An 18,978-nucleotide genomic window follows, 5' to 3' on the forward strand; every position below is an offset into this window, starting at 1 on the left:
GAGCTGGGAGCGGCCGCCAGAACTGGTTTGGCCGGACCCGAGGAGGTGTCTGGGCTGGGCCCCCGCCATCACCCGCTCCCCGCGCCCGCCGGCACCGCGGCTCGGCCTGGCACGGCACAGTCGGTGTCGCCCGGTGCCACCAGGCTCTCGGTGGTGACACGGTGGCACTTGGAGAGGGCCCCGCATGGGTCGTGGTGGCACTGGCGTTCTCGGGTGTCTCGTATGGTATGAGGCTGGGCTCACGCTCCTGTCCCCCAGGGGTTGGGGGGATGGGGATACCCCCACCCTTGGCAGCCACCCACGGTTTGGCCGGACCCCCGGGGGGGCCGGGGGCAGGTGTGGTGCTGCCGTCACCCCGGCGCTGCCGTGAGTCACTGCTCGTCTGGGCGCCGGCAAAAACACCACCGGGGCGGGTGCCAAGGCTGAGCAGCCCCCGGCAGCGCCATGGCACAGCGTCACGGCTCACATCATGTGGGGCCATGGACACCCTGGGACAAGGACCCGGTGCAGGACCCACTCTTTCCCTTCCCCAGATAATGCCATGGATGGGGGGGCTCAGCAGAGCAGCCCCCGGGAGCCCCCCGGGCCGGGCAGCGTGGAGCTGGAGGGGGTCCCCAGCGAACGGGACGGGGGTGAGGGACCACCCGAGCTCAAGCGCTCCCAGCCCCGCTTCATCCACGGCAGCAGGTGGGTGGGGGGGGTCCTAATGCCGAGGTTTTGGGGGGGGATTTGTGTGGATTGAGGGAGCGGGCACAGGCTGGGGGGTTGCAGGGAGCTGAGCCCCTCTCTGCCCACAGCCGTCCGGTGCCGCTGGAGGAGCCGCGGGCCTCGTCGCTGCCCACCATCCCCAACCCCTTCCCCGAGCTCTGCAGCCCCTCAAACTCACCCATCCTCAGCAGCCCCACCCTGGGGCCGGGACCCCCCCGTGAAGGGGCTTCCCACGTGAGTCAGGGAGAGAGGGGAAGCTGGGGAGGGAGGGGATGGTCTCAGTCCCAGGAGAGGCAGCGGGGCCCCTGATGCCCACCCTGGCACATACCGGCAGGTGGTGAAGGTGTTTGGTGAGGACGGTGCCTGCCGCTCACTTGAGGCCTCTGCGGGGACGACGGCACGACAGCTCTGCGAGACCCTGGTGCGGAGGACGCGGGCGCTGCAGGACCACAGCTGGGCCCTGGTGGAGCTGCACCAGCACCTGGCGCTGGGTGAGCCACCGGCGTGGCGTGGCGTGGCACTGGGACCAACCCCGGACACCCCGCTGAGCTCTGTCCCCCCCAGAACGGTGCCTGGAGGACCACGAGTCGGTGGTGGAGGTGCAGAGCTCCTGGGCCCCCGGTGCCGACAGCCGCTTCGTCTTCCGCAAGAACTTCGCCAAGTACGAGCTCTTCAAGAGCAACGCGGTACGTGGGCACCTGAGCAGGGCCCGTGGGGACCTGGGTGTCCCCTGAGCACCCCATGGGTCCCCGCTGACCTCCCCTGTCCTCCCCAGCAGTCTCTCTTCCCTGAGGTGATGGTATCCAGCTGCCTGGAGGCAAATAAGAGCATGGCCCACTCTGAGCTCATCCAGGTATGGGGCCACCACAGCTGGACATGCCATGATGTCCCTGCCCTGCCATGATGTCCCTGCCCTGCCATGAGGTCCCTGCCCTGCCATGAGGTCCCTGCCATGCCATGAGGTCCCCGCTGTGCCATGGAGACCCTGTTGTTGTGCCGTGGGGACCCTGTTGTTGTGCCATGGGAACCCAGCCACACCATGGTGACCCCATGATGTCACGGGGATCCTGCCCACCATGGGGACCCCATTGTGCCCCTCAGCCCTCGTCTCCCCCCAGAACTTCCTCAATTCTGGCAGCTGCCCGGAGGTCCAGGGCTTCCTGCACCTGCGGGAGGCTGGGCGCAAGGTCTGGAAGCGTTTCTACTTCTCCCTGCGTCGCTCGGGGCTCTACTACTCCACCAAAGGCACCTCCAAGGTGAGGCTGTGGGTGGAGGGCATGGCTGGGGGGTGCAGCGGGGCCAGCCCTGACCCCCCCTTTCCCCAGGACCCCCGGCACCTCCAGTACTTTGCCGACCTCACAGAGTCCAACATCTACTACGTGACACAGGGCAAGAAGCATTACGGGACACCCACTGAGTTTGGCTTCTGCATCAAGGTGGGCACAGCCCTGCCTGGCTGGGGGTCCTGTCCTTCCCTCTTCCCCCCAGCCAAGGGGTCAGAGTTCCCCCCTCCTGAGAACCAGGGCTGCCTGGTGACAGCTCCAACCTCTCCCTGCAGCCCTACAAGGTGCGGAGTGGTGTGAAGGGCCTGAAGTTGCTCTGCAGTGAGGATGAGCAGAGCCGGAGCTGCTGGATGGCAGCTTTCCGCCTCTTTAAGGTGGGCTCTGACCCCCCAAGGGGTCCCAGGCCTTGTGCCAGGGGGATACAGGGTCCTGTGCTGGGGGATGTTGGAGTGATGCTGGGAGGGAGCTGCAGGGATGCTCACATCCCAGTGCTGGGGTTGCTGGAGGGATGGCCCCATCCCCAGGGTGGGAGGACATGGATGGTCCCAGCCCCAGACCAAGCAGATGCCATCCTTCCCCCCCCCCCACTGTGGGACGGAGCCCCCCAGGACCCCCCAGCTGATGGGACTGTCCCCCCAGTATGGCATGCAGCTCTACCGGAACTACCAGCAGGCACAGGCACGGCTGAGCCAGCCCCCCTGGATCGGGCCCACACCCCTGGTGAGTGCCCCCCCTCCCCACAGCCCCCAGCCCCCAGAGAGCCCCCTCCCACCCCCCATTCTCCCCATCCCCTGCAGCGAAGCGTCTCCGACAACGCGCTGGTGGCCATGGACTTCTCAGGGTGCACGGGGCGAGTGATAGAGAACCCCAGTGAGGTGCTGACGGTGGCTCTGGAGGAGGCGCAGGCCTGGAGGGTGAGTTGGGGTGCTGGGGGGACTGGGGAGCAAGAGGGGGTCTCCCCAAACCCACCCTAATCCTTGCTTTTCACGGCCAGAAGAAGACGACGCACCGGTACAGCCTGCCAGCAGCCTGCCAGAGCTCCCCGCTCAGTGCCGGTGAGCAGATCCCACCTGTGGGGTCTCTGGTGACCTAAAGGGGGGGGTCCCTGCCGTGGCTGGGTGGGACTCTCACCCCCACCCACCTGACTCCCCTCTCCCCACAGCCATCCACCGCACGCAGCCCTGGTTCCATGGGCGCATCTCCCGGGAGGACACCCAGCAGCTGATCGGCCGGCAGGGCTTGGTGGATGGGTACGGCACCCTGGGGGGACACGGGACCCCTGGGGGGACACGGGACCCCTGGGTGGGGGCTCCATGACCGCAAGGGTTGTAGAACTTATGGAGTGATGTGGGATGCTTGCAGAGAATGGTGGGGGGGGTAGATTGTGGGAGAACCCCGGGGCTCCCAGGGGGCACAGGAGCCCAGGGCTTTGTGGGGGCAGACAGAGGGGTCCTGGGGCCAGCAGTGACACCCCCTTCACAGCGTCTTCCTGGTGCGGGAGAGCCAGCGCAACCCCAAGGGCTTTGTCCTGTCCCTGTGCCACCTGCAGCGAGTCAAACACTATCTGATCCTGCCCGTGAGTGCTGGGGGGGTCGGGGGTCGGGATAGGAGGGTGGCCAGGGGTGTGGGATCCTGACCCGTTTGCCCCCCCTTGGCAGAGCGAGGAGGAGGGACGGCTCTACTTCACCATGGATGACGGGCAGACCCGCTTCGCCGACCTCATCCAGCTGGTGGAGTTTCACCAGATCAACCGCGGCATCCTGCCCTGCAAGCTGCGGCACTACTGCACCTGCGTGGCCCTCTGAGCTGGCACCGCTGGCACAGCCCGGCACTGCCGGCATGGCACAGCGTGGCACAGCCCAGCAGCACTGACATGGTTTGGCACAGCCCGGCACTGCCAGCATGGCACAGTTTGCCCCAGCCTGGCACCACCGGCACGATCTGGCACGGGCCAGCAGGATTGGGGCCAGCTCGGCACAGCACGTGCCAGAATGGGACGGCTCCTCCCAGCACCCCGTGCCCTGGGTGCCAGCTCTCCTGTGGGACCCTGGGGTGCCAGCACTGCCAGAACCCCCTATCTCAAGCACTTTCTCCCCCCCCCCCCCCCCCAGCCCTTAGTGTCCCCAAGTGTCCCCAGGGGGGTCCTGGCACTCCTTCACCCCCAGCCAGGTGGGCTTGGGTTTCCCAGCCCAGGAGTGGGGTCTTGGGGGTGGTGAGGGGGGCACCACTACCGCATCCCCCCCTATCCCCTCAAGGCCAGTTGAACTGTGATGTGTTTTATACCACTGAAAATAAAGGTTATTTTTTCAGAGCTCCCGCCTCGCCCTTTCAGAAGGGAAAAGCTGGGGTGCTGCGGGGGGTCAGTCCAGCAGCCCCCCAGGGGAGTGTGTCTGGCAGTGTCCCCATGTCCCACCGTGTCCCCACAGTGCCCCAGGTCCTACACAAAGGTCCCTCTGTGCACCCCGGGCACCACGTGCGGCTCAGCCACGCGGGCCGCCAGCAAATCCCCGGGGGAGATTATCAGGGTGAGATTAATGGCCTGGATTTGGGGGGGCCAGGGCAGGCACAGCTGCTATTAAAGGCTGGGGGGGCCAGGCAGGGGGGCCACACCATGGCTCCCAAGACAGTGCTGATCACCGGCTGCTCCTCCGGCATCGGGCTGGCGCTGGCTGTGCGGCTGGCACAGGACAAGCGGCGTCGCTTCCGAGGTGAGGAGGGTGGGGGGACTCCTCCATTCCCAGGGAAGACCCCTCCTGGTGTGCCAGGCTGAGCCCCCTCTGCCCCCAGTCATCGCCACCATGAGAACGTGGGCAGGAGCGGGGCACTGCGGCAGCGGCGGGGCCGGCGCTGGGCCGGACATGGAGATCAAACAGTTGGATGTCTGTGATGAGGCCTCGATCCGTGCCTGCCTGGACAGCATCCCCGGGCGCCACGTCGACATCCTGGGTGAGCCCTGGCACCCCCTGCCCACCATGGCCCCTGGTGCTCTGTGTTGAGGACACCCTGGGCTTGGGACAGCCTGGGCTGGGGTCACCAAGTGCACCGGGGTGAGCCCTGCACTGGGGACTGCCCATACAGCCCATGCTGGGGACCACCCATGCACCCAGTGCAGGGGACACCTCATGTGACAGGGACCCTCCACGTTGGGGACATCCTCTATTCTGGGGACATCACATATACCAGAGACCCTGTGCACCCAGGCACCCCATGCTGGGGATCCTCTGAGCACCAGGACCCTCTGAACACCAGGCATGGATCTCCCTTCGTGGGGGTCACCCCACTGAGGCCCTGTGCCCGCAGTCAGCAATGCCGGGGTGGGGATGGCGGGTCCCCTGGAATGCCCAGAGCCTGGCAGCCATGCAGAGCCTCATGGACACCAACTTCTTCGGCCTCGTCCGCTTGGTCAAGGAGGTGCTGCCCCGACATGAAGCGGCGGCGCGGGGGCACATCGTTGTCATCAGCAGCATCATGGGCCTGCAGGGTATGAGAGGGAACAGGGCACCCAGGTGGGACCCAGCCCCCGCCAGGCCCCTGACTGGGCCCCCCTTCACCTCCTCAGGCATCGTCTTTCAACGACCATCTACGCGGCCTCCAAGTTCGCAGTGGAAGGGTTCTGTGAGAGCTGGTGGTGCAGGCGCTGCGCTTCAATGTGGCGTGAGTGCCGGGGGCTGGCCAGGGGTGGAGGGAGAGGGTGCTTGGAGGGGAGGGCACCAGGGTCCCCAGCACCCCATCCCTGGGCAGGATCAGCCTGGTAGAGCCGGGGCCGGTGATGACGGAGTTTGAGACGAAGCTGTACGAGGAAGCTGAACGCGCCGATTACTCCCGGACCGACCCCAGAGACGGCTGAGATCTTCACCAACCTCTACCTGAGGAACTCCAAGGACGTCTTCGCCAGCCTGGGACAGACCCCCGAGACATCGCAGAGGTGACGGGTGGGCGGGTGGCACCCCTGGGCTGGGGGCTGTCTTCCTTCCCACCCCACCCATCCCAGGAAGCCTCCATTAGCCCACACAAGGAGCTTAGGCTGGCAGTGGGGAGGGGTCCAGCCCTGCCAGCTCCTTCCCCCTGATGGGGCTGAACCTGGATGGGAATGGGGATGGGATAAGATACAGACAGGATGGGAAGGGGTTGGAGACAGGCATGGGGATGGAAATGGGAAGGAGATGGGATGGAAACAGAAATGTAGATGGAGGTGGGATGAGAGGGAGGTAGGGATAGGATAGGAATTGAAATTTGGGTGGGGACAGGGGGCTGGAGATGGGATACACATAGGATGGGAAGGGGGATGGGATGGGGTTGAGGAGAGGATGGGACAGGAAGGAGACCAGTAAGGTCCCCATATGCAGCACACGCTGCGGGTGATCGAGGCGGCCCGGCCACCCTTCCGACACCAGACCAACGCCGCCTACACCCCGATGGCCGCGCTGAAGCACGCAGACCCCAAGCGGCGCCCTGGTCACCGAGGCCTTTTACAACCTGGTGTTCAAGTACGACGCCGTGCTGCGACTCGGCCTCCGCGCCATCCGCCTGCTCCGCTGGAAGGCACAGAGGTGAAGGCAGGAGTCCGGCTGCTGGGCTTCAAATAGCCCCTGGGGCACGGTGCCAACACAGCCCCCCAGCACCCAGCTCACCTTGGGGGGCAGAGGTGCCCACACGGGGGGGGGTTCGGCTTCTGTGGTATTAAACTGGGAGGGTTATTTTTAACCAGCGCCGGGTGACGGTTCCTCCAAGAGCGCGGCCACCGTGACAGGGCTGGGACAGGCTGGCAGGCTGCCCCCTTCCCTCCTGTCCCCCCCTCCAAGGCACATGGTACCCCAGGACCCTGTCATTGTCCCCCTCCACAGCCACCCAGGGATGCTGCATCCCCTTCCCCTGGGCAATGCCCCATGTGGGGTGGGGGTCCCACACCCTGTGTCACCCCCCTCCAGCACTGTGCCCCCAGCCCATGCTACACACCGTGGCCCCGCAGGCCTGGCCAGCTCCTGGCACCTTTGGGGACAGGATGGGGGCAGAGAGGGAAGAGGAAATATTTTTGCATTTTGCCCCCCCCTTTCTTGCACGAGCTAATGGCAAAGCAGCAGTGGGGAACGTGACACCAGGGCTATGGCAACGGCACAGCACCTGCAGGACATGCAGGGTGACATCAAAGGGGTGACACAGCCTCCACACCCGCACCCCCCCTCCGCTGTGGTTTCTGCAGATTTGACTTTCTCTGCCTTGGGGGGCAGGGATGGGGGGGCTGCACCCAGCTCCAGGGAGCAATGAAGTGGGGGCCATTCCCTGGCTGTGGCACAGCTCCCCAGCACAGAGCCAGAGCCATGGGAAATGGGGCTCAGGGAGAACAGGCCCCCCCCCAGCCCCCCAGTGTCCCCAGGAGAGCAGCAGTGGGGACAGCAGGGGACATAGGATTGTACCCAACAGAGCAGGGGGGCAGCAGGGGCCTGGGGACAGCAGTGCTGCAGTGGCCTCAGTGCTGTGACAGCCTCAGCCACGCTGCAGCACATCCTGGTGGCACTGGGGGCTCTGGATGGAGTGGGACAGGGGGCTGCTGTGGTCTGGGCTGGGTGAGGGGGGGTCCCCAAGTTGTGGCAGGACCTGGGCCATGGTTTCAGCTGAGGAGCATCACCCCCAGCCAAGCAGCGTTGTCCCCAGGGGCTGAGGCTGCTTGGCTCCACGGGGAGGTTCTTGTAAAAACAATCCTGTGGGGACTTTCCCTTCTGATCCCCCTCACCCCCCCCCGGCCAGCCCTAGTGTGACAATTGTGTGACAATTGTCAGCTGCTCCCCTGAGGATCCCCAGAAGCCCGAGTGTGGCTGCCATGCAAATCTGCTGCCGGATTTAACCCCCTGGAGGGAATGGCCGGGAGCACTCAGCTCCCTGGGGGCTCTGCTGTGTCCCCTCCACCCCCCCAGCTGAGTAACAGGGACACCAGGTGTGACCTGAACCTGCTGTCCCCACCTCAGTGCCACCAGTGACCTTGTGTTTGTGGGGCTGCATGTCCCACAGGGCTGGAAAACTGCCCCAGTGGGACACTGCCAGTACCAGCACTGGGAATGTGGCTCTCTAAGGGAGGGGGCAGCTGGTACCCCCCATCCCAAGGGAAACCCTCACTAAGTGCCCTCCCCCCACTCCCAGTTTTTGGGGGTCCATAACCACCCAACCCACGTGGAGGTTATGACATGCTGGTGGGTCCTATAAAGGGGTTTTGGTCCCAGCAGAGGGGGTTTGGGCATCCAAGTGGCTCTGATGGAGGCAAAAGCCAGGCTGGGGTGACACCAGGGTGAGGGGGACAGCCCTTGGTGACACAGTGTGTCACAGAGAGCAAGTGACAAGGCCATGAGCAGCCAGGGCATCCCCATGGGAATCCTTTCTTGCTCTACCAGGAGAAATTCAGGCATTCTCCTGTCTCAGACACTCACCCCGAGGTGGCTTGGGGAGACAAGGAAAGCCACCAGCAGCCCAGCTCTGAGGACGTTTCCTTGGACTGTGCCATCCATCTGTCACCCACCACTGAAGGCTGACAGCACGTCTCAGAGGCACAGATCCCATGATCCTTACATCTCAGTGTAGGAGAACTCCACAGGCAGGCAGGGTCTGGGATCCAGTCCTTCTGCAGCACATAAGACACTTGAGCACTCTGCAGATTGATTTAACCCCTTCCAGACACAGCACTACTGGGAAAAAATAATATAATTTTCTTTTTTTTGTACCTTAAAATTCAGAGAGGGAAGAAATATTTGAGCCAAAAGAATGAGCCCAGCTCAGAGGGAGGGATGAAGTGGGGCTCTGTGCCCAGGTAGAGAGGGAACACCACAGAGATGGGCAGGGCAGTGTTGGAAAAGCACAAAAGCCACGTAGGTTCCAAACACAAAATGGATGCAAAAAGTCCATCAGAACACACCTAATGCTGCTTTATATAAAAACACTTCAAAAAGAATAAACATTCATTCAGCAGTAACATTATCAAACTCCTATCATCATCCCAGTGACAAACAATCCAGCAAGGATTAGATTAAAAAAATTATTTTAAAAACCAGCTTCAAAGTCAGGGCAAACACAGAGAGCACCTTGCACTCTGAGGGATATCCCCACGCAGAGCAGACACTGACTGAGCTGTCAGCTCCCACACACTCGTGCAAGGAGGTACTCACAGTGTCTGCTGCAGGGACAGGGTGACATGAAGCTGGGACAGGGTGACACAGAGCCCACCAGCAGGCTGGCTGTGGAGCAGGCACAGGAGGCACAGCGTGGGTTCATTCTTGGAATGAAACCAGACAGGAGGACTTTCCCATCAGTGAAAATCAGGATTTCCCCCAGACTGCTTGGATGAGCCAACTCCTGACCTCAACTGGGTATCCCAAAAACACATACCCTTAAAAACCCCAGCCCTAAAATAGGTCTTGTGGTTTATTTTGATATTACTAAGAGGCGTGTGGGAGTGACTTTAAAGAAAGTGGACAGAGGGGTAAGAAGAATCAAAGTGTAGTGGGGCCATGTGCTCTTTAAGACTTAGGGTAAAACCTTTAAAGAGGAATTAATAATCCTTCCTGGACACACATTTCCTTGTTCTGGTGCTTCACCATTTGAAGACCACTGGGACTGTGACAGCCAGGAAAACTTCTGAAGACTTCAGACTGTGCCTCGGATCAAGCAGGCAAACTGGCAGCAGGAGAGGAAAACCTTCAGCACTGAGTTAAAGCGTACAATATGAAAATAAATGCACATTAAAAAATAAAAACATTCTTAAATGGCTCTTAATTTTCACAAAAAAAAAAAATATAAAGTTCACATAAAATCAGTCTCTGTCCTGGTATTTCATACAATACCCACTTCCCACAGCAGCCAGGCAGAGATGCTACAGAACAAAAAATAAAAAATAAACATTTTAAAAGCTTCTACCTCCCTGTGACGCTCATGTGAAAACTGGCAGGGAAAAACACTCAAAAAACCCCTCTTTATCCCGATTAAAAAGCAAACAAAGAAGGCTCTCCTCCGAGCTAAACCAGAGCCTTCGACCTTGGACCCCCCAGTCCTTTTACTTGAGCACCACTCGGTGCTCTCCTCGTGCTATGTGTGAGGAGAACTCGTAGCGGTCGGTGGCTGCGGTACCCGCAGACGTTGCACTCGAAGGGGTCCCGGAATCCGTGGCAGCCCATGTGGATGGTGAACATCACGTAATCCAGGAAGAGGACTCGGCAGTGGTCGCAGCGATAGACCCCGATGGCTTCCCCTTCCTTGTTGATGACCTTGAAGGCGTCGCGGGGGCAGATGGCGGGCGGCTTGATGATCTCGTAAGGTCTCGGGAAATCCTTCAAGGCCTGGAGGCCGTTGCGGGCCTGGATGCCCTGGTTCTGAGGGAAGGTGGGGTTCTGCCTCTCCTCGTGGTTGCTGTCAGTGTCTGTGGAGTCTTGGCCGCTGGTGTTGGGGGAGAGGCCTCTCTCAGAGGAGAAGTTCTTGTGGCTCTTCTCGGCGTCCTGCGCGGTGCCGTTGGGCGCCTCGGGGCGGGTCAGGGCTATGGGGTAGAGGCTGCTGATGACGGGCACCATCTCGGAGGTGGGGGCTGGGGGTGGCTGCACCAAAGGGCGCAAAGCTTCGGCCCCCAGGTAGGTGATGGCGTTGCTGATGGCCTGGTCCATCATCCGGCCCTGCATGAGCTCGCTTTCCTTTTCGTAGATGAAACCTGAGTTGTAATTAACATCAAAGCTGTGTCGTTTCTCACCTGCGAGAGAGAGGAGAGGCACAACATCATTCAAGTATTTACCTCCCCGGTGCCTTCTCTGGGAAGTCAAGAGGCACGAAATGTTCCCTGCAGAAAGAGGCTGCTCGTACACACAGGTAGCTTCTGGGTGGGATTTTCTTTTCTTTTTTTTTTTTTGAGGCTTTGTTAATTATTTTTTGAAGTTCAGCCTTGGAAGCAAAAATTTAATGCAAGAGGGGGTGAGGAGATTGACTAGACAAATCACCATAAGATTTTTTAAATTATTCTGAGGTTTGAAGGGAAGATTATTACCAAAGCTTCCATGGAGTTACTTAGCCCTTTTATAGAAAAAGGTAAATTGTTAATAAAAACACTTGCAAAGGAGCTAATGGGTAATAAACCCACACTCTCCATGTTCAGCACCAAGACTGCAAACTTTTGCTCTTGACATACCCCCCCAGAAGCATTCCTTGACAGAGAAAGTGAAGACAAGTGCTGGCTGAGACCTGATCACCTCTGAGCTCTGCCACCCATCTGGGTCTTTTCTCCATCCTTGGACACCCAAATCAGCTTTCGCCACTGTCCTCTGACACCTACAGCTTCCTCTGCACCCCTCCTGCTGCCTCTGAGCTCAGCACAGCTTTCCAGATCATCAAACATATGGTTATAGGGATAAACCAGCACATTTAGGGCCACTAAACAAGAGTGAAATGCCTCCCTCTCCAGGCTTGCTGCGGGTTTTGAAAGCTCTGGTTAGAGCTCAGAGTACCTGAAACCCTCCTCAAGCCTCCTCCAGCAAGGACTTGGACCAGGGAACTGGGCTGGGCAGCAACCAGTTTGGGCCAGGTGCAAGCAGGAAACAAAACTTCACCCCAAAAGGATTAAAGTCAGTTGTTTTTTTTTTGTGAATGTCTAGAAATAAGTAACCGAATTCTGCGGTTACACAAAAGAAAATTGTTCATAGGTTTTTGTGTGGGGTTTTTTTGTTTTTTTTGGGTTTTTTTGTTTTTAATGGACCAGACCAAACGTTTCATATGAGCGTGACTTGCAGACATCAGATCCAGTGTCTTAGTTACAGTAACTCGAGCAGTGCAGATGTTTATCAGTCACCTGTCAACACCATGACTCAATGTATATGAAACTCCTTTGGTTTCACTGCAGAGGCAGAAAACCAGGAGCTCACGTTTCTCTTATAAAACAACCCAAAAAAGGTTAGTGAACCACAAGAGTGCAACTGCTTCCAACCCTCAACAAAACTTGTGATCCAGCTTCACACAGAAGGAAACAAAAACGAGATAGCACAATTGTATGAGTCATAAAACCAGCTCCAGGCAACTGAAAGATGTGAACAAATTTGAAATTAAAAAAAATAAAAAATAAAAAAACCAACCCACCAAACAAAACCCAACGAAAGCAAAAATAGACAGAGCTGCCTGGAGATTTTAGGCTAGGACCAACTGTCAGAAGGTAAGACAGAAAAAAGTACAACATATGAGCTCAGGCTTGCACAGCACCCTGTTACTCCACTGTCCTGGGGGCTTTTTGATGTCCCCACAACAGCCCAGTCTGTCTCCTTTTAAATTACCAGTTATACCAAATGACATGCAAATACCCCCAGTGCTCTCCTGACACACACCAACGTGTCACGTTGCTGGACACTTGTAGAAGGCAAGACATCAGGCTGTAACCCAGCCTGGGACACTGCTGAGACCCTTTGGGAGGAAAAAGCATTAATAAAGAACAAACCCCTCCCTCTCCCTCTCCTCTCCCTCCTTCTCTTCTCTTCTCTTCTCTTCTCTTCTCTTCTCTTCTCTTCTCTTCTCTTCTCTTCTCTTCTCTTCTCTTCTCTTCTCTTCTCTTCTCTTCTCTTCTCTTCTCTTCTCTTCTCTTCTCTTCTCTTCTCTTCTCTTCTCTTCTCTTCTCTTCTCTTCTCTTCTCTTCTCTTCTCTTCTCTTCTCTTCTCTTCTCTTCTCTTCTCTTCTCTTCTCTTCTCCTCTCCTCTCCTCTCCTCTCCTCTCCTCTCCTCTCCTCTCCTCTCCTCTCCTCTCCTCTCCTCTCCTCTCCTCTCCTCTCCTCTCCTCTCCTCTCCTCTCCTCTCCTCTCCTCTCCTCTCCTCTCCTCTCCTCTCCTCTCCTCTCCTCTCCTCTGTCTCAGCAGACACCCCCAGGCATGCACAGGACTCATTGCAGTGAGGGGCTGAATCTGCCCCAAAATGCCACAGAAAGTGCTGACTGTCTGCCCAGCACCTCCAGCTCCAGCACCACACACAGAGCAGAGGCTGAGGGTTTATTTTGCTTCCACCAGGCACAGTGCCACAAACTGACTGAAAACACTGCAGGAAAAATTAAATTTACAGGTTCTCTAGTGCTCATTTACAGAGCAATCCCTGGTTGGGAGAATACCTTCCCTTTTTTTTGTTTTTTTTTTGTTTGTTTTTCTCAGTGCAATGCAAAAGCTTCAGAACTCCCCTGAGAGATGCTTCATGTGCTGCTCAGTGAGGCTTTGCTGGCTCTAAATCCAGCAGATTTCTGCCAGAAATGCACTGACTGCCCTGGGTCAGCTGAAGGTGCTGGGCTATTTTTTATTATTTTTTTTTTTAAATAAAATAACCTGCTCATTAATCAAGCCAGGAGGGAGTTGCAGATTTGATCCATGTGGGTGTAAAATAGAAATTTGCAGCAAAACAGGAAAGACAAAATCAAACTTCCATCTGAATCCTTATTCACTTGTAACTAAAGGAAAAGCTGGGAACAGAATCTTTGCAGAAGCCTTTGGAAGGGGGCCTAGTGCAGAGGGTAGGAGACAAGGATGTGGCCTGCAGATCTATGTCCTTATTTGAGACTTATATTTGTGCACAGGAGGTAGCACTGAAAATGAAAATGTGAAAAATAAAGTGGGCAAAACTCCTGGTCTGTGTATGAATCTCTGTAGAGCCCTCAAATAATAAAGTGGGGGTTTTTTTGTTTTTTTTTTTCCCCAATCAATAGGCTTCATTCACAGAAACGAGCCAAACAAAGATGCCTTGTTAGTATCCATCTCTATCCCTTCTTCCTGACAAAATGAAAAATCAGCACCCGTTCCAAGAATGCTGTTTCCCAAGAAATCCCAGAGCTGTCCTGGCAGCTTTGCACTCCTACACGTACAGTTCAGAAAGTCACAAAAGTCAAACCAAGGTCGGACAGGCTGCTCTTGCAAACAGAGTTCCCAGGGCTAAAAGGGACCAAGTGAGTAATTTTTTTTTTTTTTCTATGTTACCTGACAAGAAGACACCAGTCACAGGTACTAGAAAAACAGTGGGTTTCAGAAATGGGTTGTTTTGCTCCTTTAGGTGAAGTGTCCTGGTCCTTCACCTTCTCCCAAACTTCCCTACATGACACAGCACCAATCCAGGTACCAGTTCAGGCCACCTGCAGCCCACATTACTGAGCACAATCCCAAATCAAAAAGGGGTCTATCCCAGGCCATGACAAGTTAAAACAAACCAGGAAAACATCAGCACTTAATGCGTGTGCTGAGTGGCTGCATCCTGCTGCAGAGATCTTTTAGAAAATACAGAAAGAATGACTGGGTAGCAGTTGTAAATCACAGGAGGCTGAAGCTGATGTGTTAAAAAAAAAAAAAAAAAAAAAAAGAGACTAAAACTTCTCAAACCCATTTGCATTTGTGTTACTGGCAGAACCACAGCATGCCATGCAAGGTCTAAGTCCCACCATCAACAGTTTCACTATGAAGCACCCAAAGGTACTTGGATGGAGCATGCTGGTGTCACCTCACCCCTCACCACAAAAAGGTCACCTTTTTAAAGCTAAAAGCTCCCAGCTTTCCCTGCCAAAAGCCCAGTGCTGCCCACCAGATTCAGTCTCAGCTACAGCTAAGTTGCTTTTCTGGCTAGATGGCAGGAGCAGCAGCACAGCTTGCCCAGGATTTGGCCCTGGGTGTTGCAGCCAAGTGCTCAGAGCATCCCTCTGTCTGTCTGCCTGTCTGTCTGTCACCAGCCTGCACCCCACACCTCCCCCCAATGTGGGCTCCAAACCCCCCAGGTTGAGGGGGGGAATTTTCTGCAGAACAACCATTGCTCATTGCCTTTCAGAAGCATGCAGGATACAACAAATCAGGCATTATTAGGACTAATTATTAGGACTAATGCTATAGAACTGCTGACTCAGTCAGGTCTGTACTCAGGACACAAGAGTTGCATTTTCTCTTCTTACAATGTGAGGTGGTAAGCCCAGACACAAGGATCACTGAAACACAAAACCTGCCAAACTAGTATTTACTATCCCCAGCATGCAAAACTCTGATCATATACAATTAAATGCAAAGAAAATGCTATGGAAACATCTTGTTGCTTAAATTACCACAAGAAAGGATTTGATATTTTAAAATCATATTAAAATTCAGCAGGATGACTAACAGAAATCCAATACTTTTCTGTCTTTAGGCTTTATTCCACCACACATGCATCCTGCAAGTGTCTTCAGCTCCTGCTGACTAAAAAGAGCTCCCAGCTCTCACCAGCTTTAAGCCTTCCTGTCCTTCCCCTGTGAAGAACCTAGCAGAGAACATTTCAGATGCATAGGTATGGAAAACAACACATGGAGGCTCATAAAATATATTTACAAATTGCCTACACAAAGCACAACAGAACCTTCCATCCCGATTAAGTAACAGAATAAACTTTTGATTTTAATCAAAACCCTCCAAGAGATCACTTCAAACATCAGAATAATCGAAGCCACTTTATTTAAATTCTTTTGTATTCATTATAAACTTCAGAAGGATATTTAAAATAAGCAGAGGCATTCTACTGTAGCTTACCAACTTGCACATGAAAAGGTTTTTTGTTCTTACCAATAAATTTCTGAGGCATTGAGCTTTTTCTCTTTGCCACGTTGCTTGCTAGCCTGTCCAGCACAAGGGCTCTTTCAGTCCCCATCTCTGCCTTGCTGTGCCTTCCCTCCACGCTTGCTAGTTTGGAAAATGTGAAAAGAAAAAAAAACACAACAAAACAAAACACAAAACCATCACGTAGGTGAATAGGGGAAAAAAAAAAAATAAAGTAAAAAGAAAAAAGAAAAAAAAAGAAAGAGATGAATGGCTTAATCTCCAGAGTTTGCCACACTAACTGGGAGGAAACAGTTTGGAGATCTGATGTGAACCTGGTTTTGCTTTTTCTGTCGTTCTGGTTCTTTGCATCTTGGGCACCAGCTGTGGTCAGTGGAACCCAGCTCAGCAACACAGAATTATCTTGCAGCCCTGAGCTCGTGCAAGGAGAGCACAAAGCATACAAACCCCACATCTTCATCAGCAAGAGGAAGTGTAAAATGAACTGCCTGGAAGTCTTGGTTGTAAAACGTAGATGGAGACAGCAACTCTGTTTGCCTTTCTTTTTTATTCTGAGTAAGACTGTGTGACACCTGCAGCCCAACACAGCACTCCCAAACTGCAGTACAAGATATTTAGTGCTCTCACTATGCTGTTCAGACATCAGTCACACTTAGATGAAGTCTTACTTAAATCACTAAGACACTTGTAAGTCCATGTTCCATTAAAATAACAGAATATTTAAATATTCACATTTAACTCTTTTTTTCAGGTATTGTTATGGCTTCATTTTTACAGCTAAAACTACTTCAGCAAGTTTTCTCTTTGAGACCCCTGTAAGCATTAGCATTAGGTGGTTTAAAGCTCACTACATCCTCCAGAATTTCTAATTTTAGGAAAAGTACATGTCCCCCACCATCACTCCCTCCAGACAGGGCCCTTGGCAGAATTCTAGGGCTCTCCCCAAAACCTGTTCATCATTTCAGAGCTGCAGGACTGCCACCTCATCTCATTACTGCCCAAATGATACTGAGCATTGCCCTCCTAAAAGCTTGCTCTGGCCTGAGGACCAAGTGTCCCCAGTGGTGTTTTTATATTAAAAAGCAGCACAAAGAGTTTCTGCATTAAGTGAATGTGATGTGGGGAAAACCAGACATGTCTGAAGAGATTGGCCATGGCTGTGAGAGGTGTTATCTAAGGAGAGGGAAACAAAGGCAAGGAAGGATAATTGACTTTCAAGGTAGTAGAAAAGCTCAGATCTTGCTGTGAAAGAATCCTGGCTGCAGTGTGACTGCAGCATTGCCCCAGTGTGCCTCAGTATCTATGAGGAGAGAAGCACTGCCAGAGGAAAACAAGAGGAGCCCTGCAGCACCCCTTCAGTCCTGCTAAATGCATTTTTATGAAGTGCTGGACTTAAATTACTGTTTGCCAAGTACAGCAAGAGATAAAAATGCAGTCTCATCCTTCCCCAGCCCAGCGTGCAGCATTTCCCTATACATTTCAAAGTCAGTCACTCCTTGCTTGTTTATTTGTGCTGTTATTGATCTCATATGAGTTTCAGTCAGCCCAAACCATGACTCACCAAACCTCAGCCAGAACCATTTGTGAATGTTTGTTCAGCATTTTGAAAATGTGAAGTGCTTCCTAAGGACTCAATGCCACAAGCACCAGCCACGAATATGACTCAGGATGGATGGGATAACCAGGCTCAGCACTACCCTGGTTCTTCAGGATGTAACCCCATGGGGTACATGATAACCAGACCCAAAGGTAGTAACACCCTGCTTGGCTGGTCTGGTTCTTATTCTGAATTTCACTGGTGTGTTTAGATTTGCATAAATATATTTATCAGCTGCTAAAAATGCACCTGCTCCAGCATGAAAAACCAAGACATGACCCAACACTTTACATAAAGGGAGTCAAAACATCAGATTAAGGTGAAATTACAAGGGAAAGTTAGGTAGGCAGAATATAATCACCCCCTTTGGATTTTGCCTGGAAGCTCAAGTTAATTCTTGAGAATAATGTTACAGGATTTTTAATTTCTTCTGTGTAATCCTCATGCTTCAAAACCTGGAATATGCTTTCTGAGCTCTCTGCATTACCTTTAGGGAACTGCAGTTCAAGGTTTGAACTATCCCCAACCCAGACAGCTTGTCATCTTGACAGGATCATTGCACAAGGCATTGCTAACAGTAATTTAAATCTTAACAACCCACAGCTACCCTGAAACAAGATGATAACACAAACAGTGCTGTATATGGAAAAGTGTGCTTCATAAAGAAAACAAAACCAACTCATGCATGGCACAACAGCAGCTCCCTGGTCCCTACCAATTCTTCATTTTTCTTAATTTGTTCTTCTAGTTCCTCTTTTCTTCAATCTTTCACTTCATGAGCTGTACTCATGGTCTGTCAGAACTTTAATTTCACATTTTCAGAATTTTTTTTCTCTATCTTCTGACAGAATCCAAAGAGGGAAGTTTCTGTCAGTCCTCTTTGCCAGCCCTGGACACACTGGACAGTGCCCACATCCCATCAGTGACTGCTTGTCCTCTCAGTGTTATTTATGTGTCACCAAGGGGACTTTATTAAATTAGTGTCAAGAGGCCAGACAAGCAGCTTCCTGCAGAGGTAACAATAGTCTGTACTCAGTCGAGATTGCTGCAGAGACAGCAACTCCTGACCTACATAATGTGTTCTGGGACATCTGTAAGTATCAATCTGCCAGCTCGAGGGCTGTCTGCATTTTGTTGTAATGCTCAGGGTCTTGTCTTTCACATTAAGATTTCCTGCTTCTTCCTAATGGCCATTTTTTCCTAAAGAAAAAGACAGAAATCTATTTATGGGCCACAAAAGGTCTTTGACAATGTGTTCATAATACAGCCTTAGGGAAACAGAATCTGCAGGTGGTTACACTGGTGCTCTCCTACTGCACTGCTTTCTTGACCCAAAAGCTAACTTAAAATCACCTCTTTCCTTTGGAAGTCCAAGAATAATATTTAGTATTCAATAAACTTTTTTAATCACCCAGAATTCTCTAAAGATTTCTCAAACAGAGAGAAATAATGATGCCCTGTCTCCCACTGGATGATTCCACTGCACATCATGTCATTAGTTTAAAGAACTAATTATCTAACTATAACATGGATCCAAAAATAAATTTCAGGCTGGATTGACAGAAATGGCCAAGTGCTTTGCTGGAAGTTACACTGGGAAAAACTGGATAAATCTAGACTTCCAAAGCACTTTGCTTATTCCAACCTGTGATCCTGAGCACCCTGCCAGACCAATACTTCTGATGCTCAGCTGCATGGCCAGAAATCAATAAACACTCCAAGGATGCTGAAAGAAACTCTGTGGCCCAAACAAATCATCCTGTTGTTAGATTTGATCAGTGATCTCATGGGTGCCTCTGGAATTCCATGGGAAGTCAAGCTGCTAACCATGGTGTTTCAGACAGCAG

At 53.6% G+C, this 18,978-nt stretch overlaps 3 protein-coding genes across 6 annotated transcripts in view; 2 read left to right on the top strand and 1 right to left on the bottom strand.

Moving 5' to 3' along the window:
* The first annotated feature begins 512 nt into the window (after positions 1-512).
* Positions 513-4,213, top strand: GRB7 (growth factor receptor bound protein 7). 4 transcript variants are annotated; one of them, XM_030465927.1, is made up of 14 exons: positions 513-687; positions 798-942; positions 1,043-1,199; positions 1,273-1,394; positions 1,484-1,561; positions 1,827-1,964; positions 2,034-2,144; positions 2,267-2,365; positions 2,631-2,711; positions 2,789-2,905; positions 2,986-3,046; positions 3,154-3,241; positions 3,474-3,567; positions 3,650-4,213. In XM_030465927.1, the coding sequence occupies exons 1-14, from the start codon at positions 542-544 to the stop codon at positions 3,794-3,796; spliced, it is 1,584 nt and encodes a 527-aa protein (XP_030321787.1). In that variant the 5' UTR covers positions 513-541; the 3' UTR covers positions 3,797-4,213. The 4 variants fall into 4 exon arrangements, with proteins under 4 accessions (XP_030321787.1, XP_030321789.1, XP_030321788.1 ...); XM_030465929.1 differs by having other exon boundaries at positions 2,989-3,046; XM_030465928.1 differs by having other exon boundaries at positions 1,487-1,561.
* Positions 4,214-4,602: 389 nt separating this feature from the next.
* Positions 4,603-6,577, top strand: LOC103539265 (retinol dehydrogenase 8). The gene is given in 11 exon segments (XM_030465933.1): positions 4,603-4,699; positions 4,779-4,937; positions 5,292-5,332; positions 5,334-5,476; positions 5,557-5,609; positions 5,612-5,645; positions 5,733-5,823; positions 5,825-5,923; positions 6,338-6,430; positions 6,432-6,537; positions 6,540-6,577. Coding segments are annotated over 11 exon segments (954 nt in total).
* A 3,449-nt stretch (positions 6,578-10,026) lies between these two features.
* Positions 10,027-18,978, bottom strand: part of IKZF3 (IKAROS family zinc finger 3) — a 30,330-nt gene continuing 21,378 nt past the window's right edge. The window contains 3 exon segments of the mRNA XM_008505652.2: positions 10,027-10,086; positions 10,088-10,710; positions 15,541-15,657. Of these exon segments, the coding sequence (XP_008503874.2) occupies positions 10,027-10,086; positions 10,088-10,710; positions 15,541-15,657 (800 nt within the window).

Source organism: Calypte anna, chromosome 27, assembly GCF_003957555.1.
Source record: "Calypte anna isolate BGI_N300 chromosome 27, bCalAnn1_v1.p, whole genome shotgun sequence".
NCBI classification, from domain to species: Eukaryota; Metazoa; Chordata; class Aves; order Apodiformes; family Trochilidae; genus Calypte; species Calypte anna.